Genomic DNA, 15,397 nt, shown 5'->3' with positions numbered 1-15,397 from the left:
CCTCAGTGCCTAGGAGAAGAATCAAGTTGAACAACAGCAAAGCTTCCCTCTTTTTCAGCACAGAAAACAGAATACACTCAGGTGCCAATAATGAAGAGGTTCTCCAGAGAAATTAAAGGGCTGATATTAAAGGTAAATTAGCTGAGCATCTTCCAAAAGATGAAGCCACATGGGTGCCACAGCATCACTAATCAGCTGCTCTATCCATTTTCTTCAATTTAAAGCAACTGCAACTTGAAACTTATCCCAGAATATTTTAAAACATTACATAGAAAAAGAAAAGATATCAGTTATTTAAAAAATCATTATTTTCAAGTACTCTTTAATACAAGAATAAAACGCTATCTTATGACTTTCCCACCTTAAGTTATAATTAACAATAAAGTAAATTATGCAAAATCTTGTTGTTTCCCAAAACATCACAGAAACTCATGGTCCCTTTCAGATAAGATTTCTCTGTAACCTGCCCAGGAAACTGTAACCTAAAAACTAAAATTAAACACTCTAGTTGATCATAAATTTGCAAAGGAATACGAAGAGTGGTCCAAAGACATTCCATACTCTCAGTCATTGTAGAGAACTATTAAAACACTGAGTTTAAGCTGAATGTAAGAGCCGTAACAGGTGAGTACAGGTGTTATACAGCAATGATACCTATCAAAGCTACACTGTCACCTAGGTAAGGTTGAGGTGGGCTTTAATGAAAGTTGCTATGTAAAACTTTCAAAGTGAGAAGGGGAGCAAGGTGACTGATATGCTGTTATATGTGCTGCTATATATGAAAATGCTAGTGCAATAGTTCTCTTGCTGCAGCTACTGAAAAGTCTATTAAACCATTTAAATAATACAAGCCTACATTTCCTATACAATGTTATACAATTTGTCTACAGACAGATGACTGCATAAAATGAAGTAGTAGTCTAACCTTCAACTATAATTTCATTATGTGAGAAAATGTAGCACAAGCCTATAACACACATTCTTCTCTGTTTTGGAACCATTTTTTCCATATCCCTAAATTCCTTCCACAAGAGTTTTCCCTCCAGGTGCTGGATGACATCTTTTTCTTTCTTCTCCATCCTTAATATCACTTTTTAAACAGCTTTGCTTCAATATATTCCCAGCCTTGCTTTAGCTTCACTTTTTCAGCATAGGTACAAATGCTTTAAAATAAATGCAGAGGGCTATACAGGTATTTTATTATAATTGCAGGTTCCAGCAATGCCAGTCACACTCATTATACCCCACCAAAAAATAATATAATGCAATCAGAGGCTTCCCAACAATAAAACTAACAAGTCTCCACATAGTAAATCAAACTTGTATAAGTGGTATCCATAATCCATGAGCACCTGCTAACATAGTTAAGCGAACCAATTCAGCCTTGCTGTTCTATCACAACTCATGATGATTGATATGGGCAAGATAACAAACAGCTCAGCCAGCAGATTAGACCATGCTTTGAGATATGGATGAATAATTTTAGCAAATGTAACCCCCCAAGCAAAATCCGCACAAAGAACAAGCAAAAAACCCAGCTTCAAGTTGACACCCAATATGGGAAAGTCTGAGCAATTAAAGTCTAGCAAATTTATAGGGAACTAAATTTTTCATAGGTCTTTTAGACAGTTTTAAGTACAGACAGAGCTACTACATTCCCTTTTAATTAAAAAAATCTATATGCAATTGAGCTGGGAGCAAAATTTCAAGCAGAACAGACTAAGAGCAAAAGGTAAGATCTGCCCCTTGAAATTCTGTCCTGTGTTATCTGCAAAAGGATATTCTGCACAGTAGGCAGCTTCTTGGTTCTGTAGGGTTAGTTCTATATAACAATTGAAATGAAATCAGAGACAAGGGGGAAAAAATTGCTAAAATATTCTGCTGGAATGTAGTACCATAGAAAAATGTGTAATTTTTATTTCTTTTTTTAATTTTATTATTTGTTCTTATGTTAAAAAAAGTCTTCAGGAAGTTCTGAAATATACACATCAGTTTAAGATTCTCAAAAATGCACATCAAATGAAACAATTTCTGAATACTAGAAGTAACAGTTTTAAATACCAAAATCATATTTTGCAAACATAAAGAGCTAGGAAAAAAAATTAGTCTGATTTGTCTCTGGGGGGGGGAACTCCAGACCTGTTTTTTCCATGTTTTAAACCACTGTATTGTCATGCAATAATTAAAGTCCTTGCATCTCATTATAGGACATTTTTCATGACATTACAGGACAGTAATTTTTTTGTTTTCCTATATCCACATGCAAAAGTAAAATGTCCACCAAGCCCACGCAAATTCTGTCCTACTCGATCACATTATTAACTGAAATATTATCATAAATTTCAGGACAGTGCAAGTTACATACAAAGAACAAATAAGCAAATTGCAAGGTTTTCAGATTAGGTCAATCTCCATCTGATAAAAATAGCAGTAAAGAGCTTATTAACATGTATCCAGAAAATCAAACATTTCAACATGGTAAAGGTCTTAATGTGTGTCAGAGCCTTCAAAAGGTGCATAACAAGAAAATATAACACAGGATAAAACACAAGAAAATAATTGTTTTCTATCAAAATGAGTCAATTAGGTAACCAAATATTCAGGATTTCATACATTAGTTCAGCTCACCAGATCTGCAGGGGGAAATAGTCAAACAGGCTAAAAAATTTCAAGAGACTTCAGGGATTTTAGGAGTACCGCATAGTAGTTTAACAGAAAAAGTTACTGTAGAATATATCGAGTTTATTTAGAAGAAACGCTTCAATTTTGGTGAGCGTTGTTGTGTGGCAGACCAAAAATGAAAGTAGTCCATAGTACAGGCTCTTTAGCATAAAACAAAGATAGGAGGGAAGGTAAATGATTTGTCCAGTCCCACATTAGTAGCATTGGAAAAGGTAACAGCATAATGAAAACTAAGTCTAATCAATGTATCTATCAGGTCAGCATTTAGCCTGTCATGCTACCAGGTACAGCTTTAAGACCTTTGGTAAAGATCTTAATGAAAAACAAAGATCTCATTATAAAAAAAAAAAAAAAAAAAAAAAAAAAAAAAATCAAACAACATCTACATTTGGAAATCTCTGCAATCTACATAGTCTATGCAGTCTATGCTTTTACTACAAGCATTTCAGATTGCCTTCACAGAAAGCTCACTGTGAAAAGAAAAATACTTACAATAAGCCAAACACAATGCATTATACTACTAATAAATGCATATGCTATTACACAATAATTCAGTAAAAAGCAGATTAAATCTTAGCATCACAAATTTCAACATTCTCTTAAAAATTACAAAATTATTGCAGAAATAATTAAAACTACATCCTCTCAGGGTAGCAGTTAACAATGTACAAATAGTAAGAATCTATAGCATCTGAATCCTAAAAAGTAGTTTAAAAAAGTAGCTGGCTCAACTAAGTGATAATAGCAGGATAAATAGCTACAGACAGTTAAAGAAAGGCAATACTGTAGAGAAGTAATAATTATCTGTATGGAAGAATGATTCATATGTGATTACCATCGTGGAACTTCATCCCAACTTCCATTAGAATTCAATCAGCACCAGTTGCAATGGAAAAAAAATAAACACATATTGGAGCTATAAAATAGCTTCTAACTATAGACTACGCACCACTACTCATTTATTTACATAAGTGCCTTTAAATCTGAAGCTTGTAATATGGAATGTGGACAAAAGGGAAAAGGTTTTATGAGAAATTCATGGACCATATCATCAGCACTATACTCATCAATGTTAACAGAAACTACACACAAATGCCTTTTCTCTATTTAATCAAGGTTTTCAATAATGGGACTCTTTCTCAAGTCCACTTATCAATACATACGTGAAAACCAGACACAGGAATTTAAAGATTTAGAACTATTTTTATATTGGGAGTAAGAAAGGAGAAAACAGAACTATATATACACAAACACCTCAGCACTGAGGTACTTCCCTGAAACAACAAGATGCATAGGAACAAACAAGGCTTCCATTCAAGGCTTCCTTGAAATATAGAAGGGCAAAAGATGTGAATAACTGGTTTCTAAAATGGTTTTATATATATATATTCTCATAACTTTAAAATGACTGCCTGCAAGCATGGTTCCAGTGTTCTGCTTCTGGAAGCCAAGCAACAGCCCACGGCACGCTCTAGCAACCTGAAACTACAAGACCAAAAGACACAAGTTTCTTATGGAAACAGTGACAAAGTTAACTGTCATCATGCAAGCAGTACAACTTTAATCACTTTTTATAGGTACGAGATCCATTCAGTAAGAAATCCAAGGAGCAACATGTAAAATGGCAAAAGATCAAGAACAGATAGCCAAGAAACATAAATCTGATCCCAGGATACCTGCGCTACAATTGTACAGTTCGATGCCTGGTGAGTGCAGTTAATGCATTAAAAAAACCACATCAGGCTCGCTGATCTTGATTTCCCTTTGTTCACAGTCCAATTAGATGAAGTAAACTTAAAGGAATGGGAACAACAAGCTGGCAGACCAATAGGTCTGCTAGGACATGCTGCCTATTAAGTATAGGACACCAAGGATTTACTGCTGACAATTATTCAATCACTTTGATGACAACAGCTGACAAAAATGCCACCTGTGCATTAAGGAGAAAGCTCTAATACACACTGCAGAAATGGCTCCCATCAACTAGCCTCAATGGAAAACAGGCACAGAGTTTGCCCTAACCTGCTCCCCAGTGCTGTATTACGCACTGGTTCCCACTGTGGCTGCTTTCTCTTTTGCTCAGATTTGGTCTTTCGAATGAGAAGGCAGATGTTTTTTCAGCCTGCCGAGCATTTATGCTGAACTCCGTGGGGAGGTCTGCAGAACCTTTCCTATAGAAGAGCAAAGCAACACCAAGTGCCCAGAAGAACATACACCCCTTCACTTGTCTGTAGTACAGTGTCCTAAAGAAGCAACTTCAGAATCATTATCGTTGATAATGTCAACCCATAAACTAAGTTTCTGCAAAGACACCACTATTTTTTTGCAAAATTCAGTTATCCAGGCTCACAGTAACCCACAAGCCCTTAATACTGCAGTTCAGTTTACAGTGCTTTTATTACTAAGTCATGAAAGAATAATTCTCAGCATTCTCTGTACTACAGTAGCAACAGTTCAGAGAAAGTTCAGATGACTAATTAGGTAATAAATGCAAATCTTCATCACTATGCGTGGCAAACGCCTTCTAAATAATACAAAAGCACAAAAATGTGCATTTGCAAATTTTCACTTGCAAAAGTGAAAATGGCAGATTGATATTAATCAATTTAAAGTTTAAATAACATGCTCGGCTCAATTCAGGGTGAATAAAATACAGTAATTTGCACAATCCCTTAAGAGTACTTAATCCTGAGCTAGATTTCCCACTTCCAGTAACACATGCATTTCAATATAAAAACCACTACAACCACAGGATTTTAACCTGAGTGTGACCAGTGCAGCACTGGGAAGTGTGCCATTGGCTTTTTAATCAATACCACACCACCCAACAGTTCACAGACAGAAAAATCCACACAGCTTAATCTCCTAATCCAAAGCTTCCAAGCAAATCTGTTAAGTATAATGAAGGGGAAAAAAGTTTTGTCTGAAAACTTAATTTCTGAAAGGGAGAAAAAGCATCTTCAAACAGTTTTGTAGGTTATAAAGTAACAAATTTTATAGCTATTTCATATACATCTCATGTTTCAGTTTCTTGAGCAGCAGCCTTCATGATAGCTTAGCCTTCCAATAATAGCACAGCTGATCAATCAAGTAGTAGGAAGGTGATACCTGCCTGGATAGGACCTGACATCTTTGCTGTGGCTGCACTAAATGCAGACATCTGCATGCACATGCAACAGCTGGGGAGTCAGAGGAACATGGTCAAGGCAGAGGTTTCGTTATCAGCAGTGTATGTTGAGAAGCACATTAATTTCATGTGTTCATGTTTACAGTTGAAGGTATAAAGAGGAGAAATCCCTCCTGATCCCAGCTCCCTCATACATGAATAAAACACACAGACGTAGGATGCTGATGTTAGAATAAGCACAGGGTATGCAATCTCTCCCTCAAAAAAAAGTAATCCACTCTATGGGCAGCTAACTCCTCTCTCTTTGAATCATAAAACCACTGTATCACGCATACTCCAGCCCTAGGGAATAAAGCAAGAGCTTTAGTCAGAAATCAGTGAAGACTGTCAAAGTAAACAAGAGTCTTACTAAATATTTCACTGGCCCATGAAATGACATAGTGCTTTGAGAATGTATATGTAGACAAGAGGCTCAGTAATCTAAAGACAGCGTTCGCTGTTACATTTCCTAAGGAAGCAGCAAAGGCAGCACATACTCTTTAAACAAGCTTGTGTCACTTTTCTAACACATAACAACACAACCTTTTATGCTGATCTATTCAGCTCCATATTGGGAGTTGATGCTGGGTTCATTTTCAATCCCCTAGAGGTAAAGCACAAAGAATTGCATCGTGTCTCATTCAGAAGCACTATACCAGAGCTCTACGCACATACAACCTGTACAATCTATTCCAAGGAACAGATCTATAAATAAGGACAGCTGTATGACACTACTGAGATCTTACATTTCTTCCATATGGCTGAAGTAAGTGGCTATGGTGACTGAGCAAAAACGTCCTAAAAAAAAAAATTTTAAAAATAAAATAACTACATGTAACCACCCAGGTATCTCACAGTACATCACATCACACTGCAATGTTATGTAGAGAGAGAAAAAAGCAACCTGACATGGGCACAAAAGCAGATCACAAAGACAGGAGGTTAGGACACTCGTTGCATCAAGCGTGCAGTAGATCAAGGCTTCTCAACTAAGGCATGATGAAAGACTTAAAGAACCTAAACACACAGTTCATACATACAGCCATACTGCCTAAGCAACCACAACAAATTATATCCTTCAGAGACTGAAGTATGCTTTAAGCACGCTGACAATCTGCTAATATTGAACTGACAGCAAAGTAGCATGGCCCTGGGGACAAAAGCTTATGAGCTACTCAGCTCTTCAATTAAAGATGGTGGTAAGGGCACACGTTCAAGAGGAGTAAGACCTGGATTCAATGCCTTGTCAGCACATGGGTTCTCCAATCCAATCTTCCATCTCCCTGGGGTGTGACCTTGTTAACAAATTATAGGACAAACTGGGAGACCAGCCTGCTCATATTCTATTGCTGTTATTACCCTAAAATCGCACAGAATAAGCACCAGACAACAGTAAGCGAGGAAAAAAAAAAGGGAATGTCATCATTCCTGTAAGGAGGGCACTCTCCAAAAGTAAAACGTCCTGGGTTCCCATCTTCATCTTCAGAATGCTGTGTTTTATTAAAAGGCTCTACAGCGCAAAAGTCATCAAAATCTGGCAGATTCAACTAGTGACACTTTCAGTGTGATCTGAATCTTTTGAGAAGAACAGTCGAAGTTTAAGTGATCATGGCATACAAGCAACACTAGCTCAAACCTAAGCATATAACCAGAAAATAAGTGATATATTAAAAACAGTCCTTGCCATCATCAAAAGAGAACAAAAAGGTCAAGCTTTTTAAAAGAAGTTTCTCTGGTACAAACACTTCAGAAAAATAATCACTTCCGAAGTTAGCTTTCTAAGCACATGAAAACTCAGATAAAAAGCTCAGAAGAGACATCACATCAAGCTTTCACAGCATTGAGCCTATCAAACAACATATGCACAGAAGTCACAAATTTCAGCAGTTTGAAATATGTTCAAAATGACAAATTCTGATTGAATATAGACAACTAAGGAATATACTACATTTTATGTAGTTTAACTTTTTTACCTGTCCGGATTTCTGTGAAAAGCAAAAAAAGTATAAAATACAGGTCTAAACTAAATTAAGACACTTAAAATATTTCCTGTACGTCTTTTTAAGCTGTCAGCCTGTAAAAGCAATGATTTCTCTTGATCCAGAGCAAGAATGTTTTGGGTTTTTTTTAAGAATGCTAAATCTTGAAACAGGCTAGATCAACTTTCACGGGCAAGAGACTGTTTGTATCTATTGCCTTTAAGTAAGGAAGGACATCTTTCTTTCACAAGAAGCTTTCCCAAGTTAAATAGTAATGAAGCCTTATGTAAAAAAATATATTTATATAAATATACACACACAGAGATTTTTTGCTTTTATTCTAGCAAAGAGATGTCAGAATTTTTTTCAAACAGGCCAACTACTTATGTCCTTTCTGTGAGCAGTAGGTGTCATCTCTCAGCTATACAATGAGGGTGAGATTTATCTCACCTCATTTTACACTACACTAATCAATCAGGGCTCGCTTAACTTTTTTTTTTTAAACTTTTAAACCAAGACATTTCCAGAGGCCGATTTATCTCATCCTAAAATAGGCTGCTGAAACAGCTGGGATGAATGACGCTTAAGAGACATCCTTTCTCTAGAATAGCTCTATGAGCTACTGTAACTAGCTCTTCAATACTCATTCTTAGACATCTGAAGATTGACAAAAGAAAAATCTAGCCCCTGTTTGCACGTTTACCGACCCCACGAATTGTACCAAAGAGAAGGTTTCAATTACTGCTAGGATCCATTCAAAGCCCATGGCACCAGGCAGGTGCACCTTCACCTCCTTCTCATACAGATGACAAATGGTAACCTATTTCAAAATTGAACTTAATCTCAAAATCTTAAAAATGCAAAGAAAATATCAGTAAAATTAGGCAGCAATTTTTATTTATATTCAGTATATTTATTATTTACATTTATTTATGTCTCACTCAGAGCTATATTTTCATAAACATGCTCATAGGAGCAATGCTAAGTCAAAGCAGCTGCTTAATTTGGCTAAAAAGAGGCCTCTGGTGGCAGTTGTGAATATAACTTCAGTTTCCTGAAATACGTATTTTGATGACATAATTTTCTATATAGAAACAGCTACAGAAAGCAGACTAAGCAGTTAGATTTGCAGTGAAAATTTTGACATATCACTGCTCATCTCCAAAGCACTAACCATTTCAGCCCATTCTTCTTCATGCCTACACCACAGTTGTCAAAGTAGTCTTAAAGTTGCATATATTTCCAGTTAAGTAAACCATCTAATTTTTAAATAGCTGCATTGAAAACTTCAGTTTTAAAGTTATTTTATTTCTTAAGATAGTAACAATTAAGTTAAGGTTGAGGCCTGCTCATTCCCTGACACCAACCATGAAGGCTCCTTGATTTTGTTTAAAAATTACATAGACTGACAAGGAAAATTCACAGAAATATTTCTATATAAAAATGCAGCATTTCTTGCGTAAGCAGAAGAATAAAATAAGCCTGCAGAGTAAAACATAATAAACTGGCAAATGCATACAACTTCTGTAAAATTCAATTCCTTTATTAAAGCTTCATGACACTGACCCACAGGGAACATAGGGAACCCAATCTTTAGGCACATGACTAGGAACAATCACACAGCCTACAAGAAGCTAGATAAGGCTCCCTGCCTTCTAGAAAAAGCCAGACAGGAGAATGATAACAACATGGAGAATTGTAACAAGTATGTTAAGGTTGGTATGAAAGACATGTGAACAGAGATGTGTGTGTGCAGGGACTGGAAGCAGCAGCAGGCCAAGGATTAAAATAACAGCCTATACTGATCACAAAAGACGCCACTCCCAGCAGTAAAACTGAAGGATGTGTTTTTACATCAAAACCCAAAGTCCTGCTCTCGATAAGATCACAGCACAGACTCCCATCTGCAGAGGACCATGCATCTCAGCACCAGCAGAACAGCAATAAGGTTGCAGTGCATCACATGCACCACGCTTTTCCTTTGCATCCAACAGGACAAGGAGATGAGAGACGTATTTCAAACTCATATGTAAGACAAGGAAAAACATAAAAACTTGGCCTGAGATTTATGGAGGCTGACATAAGTAATAGTCTGAGGCAAAGGGCAACCTGTAACAGCTGATGATTTGCTTATTGGTTGGACTGGAGTAAAAGCAATCCCATTATCATTTAAGAGCCCGCAAAGAGGACTTAAGCGGACTAATGGACAGCCAAGAACTTCCTCTGGCATGGCCAACTTTTGTACCGTCTCTTGGTCCTTGACACTGGCATCTCAGGAAGGAAATAACAAGTCCTGTCACCAGAACTGACCCTGTAAGCCACTGTCATCCGCAACAGCTGCACCAAGCAGTTCCTCTTGGGATGAGGCTACAGCAAGCAGCTACAACTATCATTTCCATCCTTCTATTTATTTCGGCAATTATCTTAAAAGCTGTCCAGGATGCAAATTAAGTTTAAAAGTTTCAGTGTTGCAATCCACTATTTATTTTCAGCTGAGCAAAAAAGACGAGATCTACAGAAGATGATAATTTAACATTTCTCCCATCAGACTGGCCAGCTTGCAGCCATACTAACGTAACAGCAATGCTAAAAACATGTACTTTTTTGTATTTATTAAAATAAATAGCTGAACTGCCTAGCCAATGTGCATTATATTTCTCTTGAAATAACTCTCTTTTAATTCTTAATAGCAAACTCATTAACAGATTTAAGCAACAGGTCTATCTGTTCCATATTTTTTTTTATGCCACAGTTACCTTAAAAGACGTTCAGGATGGATCATAAGCTGAAAATCTTCATGCAATATCTATTTTTAAAGTATAGATTTGCAAAACATTGTACAACTAAAGCTCTGCACTTCCTGTGCACAGCTGCATTTTTTCCTGAAAGCGTTTCAGTGCAGGTCCAATCCAACGAAACAGACTTAACTGCTCTTTCAGAGAGCAGCTTTGTTTTCATAGAATGACAGCTCAAATCTTTAAAGAAGGAAAAAAATTTAGCTAAAAAAAAGGAATAATTTTACTTGTCCAGAAGGGATTGTAAAGGATTTATTACTCCCAAAGTTTCTTTTCATATTGATGACAACAACTCAACACATTTCATTTTTTACAGAAAGTACATCCAAGTAACATGAAATACACTGCAAACAAACACTGAAAACACTTCAACTGAGAAGATCAAATTTGTATGAAGCAACACATAGCTATGCGTGTAAGTACACAACTTGTTACACAGCCATAGCCGGACAGCAGGACACTGCCAATAGCGGATGCCCAACACGGCTCTTTCCTCCCATAATCTGCTCCATCCAGTCCCACTGGCAGTCCCTCAGACAAACGTAACAGTAAAATTCATACTGTGGAGAAATACAAGCTTTGCCATAGAGTAGCAGACCAATGGCTCATCTTTCCCATTGTCACGCTTAATCTGTTTATACTTTACCTGACCAAGAGCAAGCCCCTTACTGAGCAACTACAGAATGACAAAACACTTGTCTACACAATTAAGATACTCAAAATAGAGAGAGAGTCAGATAAGGAGGTGTGCCTGATCTGCCCTATTTAAACATCTGTACAATCTGACTTAGCTGTAGATATGATACCATATTGCCTTAAATTAGAAACTGCAGGCAGAGAAGGTACTTGATGGAATCACACACCTTTTTCAAGCGCGTGGCTCTTCTCATCCCTATGGTTATCTTAACTCAGTACACTACAGTTACTAGGCCTGAGTTAACTAAGCTGCAGACATCTCTCAGTGATTTGATCAGCAGCATAAAATGAGCTAGTGTACAGAGACTGAATTAGGACCCCATGAGTTGTTCGCCACAGTCCTGCAGGAGGGTGGATTTGCCAGCTTAAGGAAACTCGCAGCTCTATTAGAAGCAGCAAGCATTCTGCTAACCCACACACCTTGACCAAGCTTAAATCAAGGGAGCCATTACTGTAAAGTGAGCGGTAAACCTTTGGCTTATGCTCTAATTCTTAATGCTGTAAATAATGCAAAGACAAAAACACCTGCAGAACCTTTCGGAGCATTGCAGTCCAAAAGCATGTTCACCAGCATTTGTACTGTTGGATGGCAGTCAGGTAGCAGCTCTTCTCTCATAGTTCTCACATAGCTTGACAAAAAATGATTTCATGGAAGAGACTTCAGACTGATTTTCATGAGGTAGCTATGGAAAAGACCTGTCTATAAAAGTGCTCCCAAAGCAGTAATATTAACATTTATTTTGAAGAATCTAAGTTTATTCATGTATTTATAATGTTAAAAGTACCTCATCAAATGGGTAAGTAAAAAATGAAGGGGGGGAAGAGATTACAGGCACTGTGAATAATGAACACAAAAAATTGCTAATTCAGGACAACAGGAAAAAAATTAGGTAATAATTGGGAGGGGGGAAATAAAGTTTTCCAGATACAAGGTTTCACTTTAATGACCTCCAGGTTGTTTGGTGGTTTTTTTTTTAATTTCCAAAATAGCACTTTTAAAAAGTGTACCTTGGGATTCTTACTTACATTTACAAAGGCTTCTGGGAAATACTACCCCTTCCATTTCCTTTAAGGTCTTTCCTCCCAATAGCTCTTAGCTGCTGAAGAGAAAGCGGTATTGGGGGGGGGAGGGTGCGGGAGGGTGGGAAGGTAAGCAGACCAAGGTATATGTAAGTACAATAACCACTTCCCATGGTTTCTCAGTATATGGAAATTCAAATTCCAGTTTCAGCTGCCCAGTGCTTTGAAAGAAATTCTCTGCAAAATCAAAGACTCCCATAGAGTAGACAAGGACTTCACAGTACCCATGAATTTCAAACCAGACAGTCTGACAATAGTAAATGCTGCCTTTTCTCCCCAGCCCAAGAATCCATATACCTTAAATCAAAAGATATATTTCTAGAAATATGGATAAACGAAACTGAGGCACATAATTGCAGACCTAAAACTAGATAAAGGTCATGGTGTAAAACAGCAGGAAAAAGAAAGATAAAGATTTCACCTGATCTCTTCAGACCCAAAGACAGCAAAGATAAGAGAAAGAGCCAGAAATCACAGAAAAGCAGTTTTCAAGGACAAGTCTGATTAAATCCTGCCCTCTGCTTCAATGCAAAGAACATGTATTCTAACATTATTTTGAACACTGAAACATAATCCTCTTTCAATGCTGAAGCAAATGTTTGGTCCATGTAACGTGCATTTACTCTTCATATATGATACAGAACAATATATAAAATACAGAGCAAAAATGTAGGCCTTTAAAAAAACTTAAAGAACAAAGTCACAATTATTTGCATTTAAATTGTTATTACTAGTGGGGTTTTTTGGTTTGTTGTGTTTTTAAATTAACATGCATCATTTCCTTACCTTGCAAACGGTCTCTGTATCCCAGGGTAAGATGGTCCTCAGATCAATAACTTCACAGGATACACCAAGCTTTTCTTGAGCCATTGCTGCCACCTCTTTGATCACATGTACCTGAAAAGGCAACGTATTGTCACCAAGTAAACATTTAATTTCTGTTTAAGATGTTCTAAATAAGGCATAGTGAATACAAGCAGTGATTTAACATATTACCTGCATGTTTAGCAGAAACCTTTTTGTTCAGTAATCTAATAAGCATTTATTACTCAGTTCATTCTTCTTTACTACTTACATTATTCCTAGTATTTTAGCACCACTTCAAAAACTAACTTCAATGAAGAATCGCTGAAAACAAAACTGTTGCTTTCTAGAAAAGTTATCTTTCAGTGAACAGTATCAGGCCTCACTATTTTATATTTGTAGTCAGTTTGGGGTTTAGGAGAAGGGTTTTTTAGGACTGTAACTAAGCTAAGACCCAAATATATCAGAGTAATGTATTTTGATGTAGCAGTCACATGAAATCCTGCAAGAAGCATTATATGCATTCAAAAATAGTCCTAGTAACTACACTTACTACAATTTACTGAAAGTGCAATAGATTACAAAGTGCTCATCTCTAAAGCATTACCTTATGAACAGTTAGAAGAGATAGTAAGTACCACGTAAAAAATTACCTGTAAACATCCAGTCCTGACCCCCACAATCAAAGCATATGGGTACTAATATGACAATATGACCATTCACTGGTCTTCCAACACAGTTTAATAACAACACTACAAATGTTGCATTATCTGATCATTATAATTAACATTTTACTAAAACAAAAAAGTATTCCCCTCTAGCAAGAGGCTTGTACTGAATTAGAATACATGTTATTCACTATCCACCAGTCAAGGAATGTATTTAGCGGCATATGTAAGTGCATCAAAGTAGATGTAAAACAATCCGCATCTATTAGCATCCTTTTCATAAGGTATGTTATGATATGAACAGAAAAGAAAGCAATACTACATACATTCAAAACTGTATCTTGACATTATGTTATACAACACTGTTAAGCAAAATGTATTGTAAGCATTGGCTTCCCTAAAACAAACATTAGCAAGCAAATGCTCCAACACGGAAAATAACAACTGTTACGACAACAACTCAGATTATCCTCCATAAATATCTCAGCAAAAAATATTTGCTCATGAGATATGAGGGTAAAAATAATTTCTCGATATGATGTTGTCAATAAACTGTTTTCCTTATTGTTAGAATGTTTCATAATACAGGTTTGGACTGAGGGAGATGACCTCCATCGAGCAACTTCTAGGCATAGGTAAGGTGTTGGAGGCCAGGGACCAACCCCAATAAGCAATTCAGATGAGGTCACCTTGGTCTGGAAGGCAACGGAATTTAACAATATGGACACCGTCAGGCAATGTCAGTTGCCTGAGGGTCAGAGAGTGGTCTTAAATTCTACATAGAGAAAAAAAATCTATGCTGAAACAAGATGATTAAGGATTTAAACATGCATCTACATAATGCAAATATGAATAGCTAAACACCAAAGGGCTATTTTAAAAGGTAAATCAATAAAAGTATTGTAATAATAAAAAGAAAATATAGCTTGCAGTGTTTCTGTTTAAACTTCTAATACATCTATGGCTGTAATAAGAGGGTTTGAGAATTTTCAACATGACACATAGGATGGATGTTTTTGCCATTTCTCTGATGTATAAGTGAGAATGTTTACCTAGTTCACGGGGGATAAGGATTAGTTAATGTCCATAAAACACTGAGCACAACTGGAGAGGAACTAAAAGCCTTTACTGCCCCTCATTAGTACCACCCAGGAAAGCAAGCATCAGGCAATCCCACCAGAGCAGCAGCTGCCAAGCAACTACCTAACGTCCAAAATCATACGAGAAGTCATCAGTGAGTACGTGCAATCACTCTGCCTATTGACAATAAACTCTGGATTGGTTGCACATTTAGTAATCAAGTTCCAAGTTTATGTACACAGCCTGCAAACACCCTTAGCACAAACTCACTGAATGTATTTGATCTGCAGAAGCCTGACACATCCAGAACACACTGGATTTACTGCGTATGCGCTAAGCATCTGTCCCCATGCTGTATTATACAGCCACACCCGTGGTTTGGTCAGCTCCTAAATTTGGATTAGGGCTGCACATCTGTCTCATTACTATTCATATCAAAAGAACACT

At 36.9% G+C, this 15,397-nt stretch overlaps 1 protein-coding gene across 2 annotated transcripts in view; it reads right to left on the bottom strand.

Annotated features, from left to right (window-relative positions):
• The window catches only part of BCKDHB (branched chain keto acid dehydrogenase E1 subunit beta), a 134,779-nt gene that overhangs the window by 79,331 nt on the left and 40,051 nt on the right, over positions 1–15,397 (bottom strand). For both annotated transcript variants that reach the window (XM_076333130.1, XM_076333131.1), the window contains one exon: positions 13,185–13,295. In XM_076333130.1, coding sequence (XP_076189245.1) covers positions 13,185–13,295 — 111 coding nt within the window. The remainder of the gene's footprint in view (positions 1–13,184; positions 13,296–15,397) is intronic.

Source organism: Aptenodytes patagonicus, chromosome 3 (assembly GCF_965638725.1).
Source record: "Aptenodytes patagonicus chromosome 3, bAptPat1.pri.cur, whole genome shotgun sequence".
Taxonomy (NCBI): domain Eukaryota; kingdom Metazoa; phylum Chordata; class Aves; order Sphenisciformes; family Spheniscidae; genus Aptenodytes; species Aptenodytes patagonicus.
This window is presented reverse-complemented; position numbering and strand designations above follow the sequence as displayed.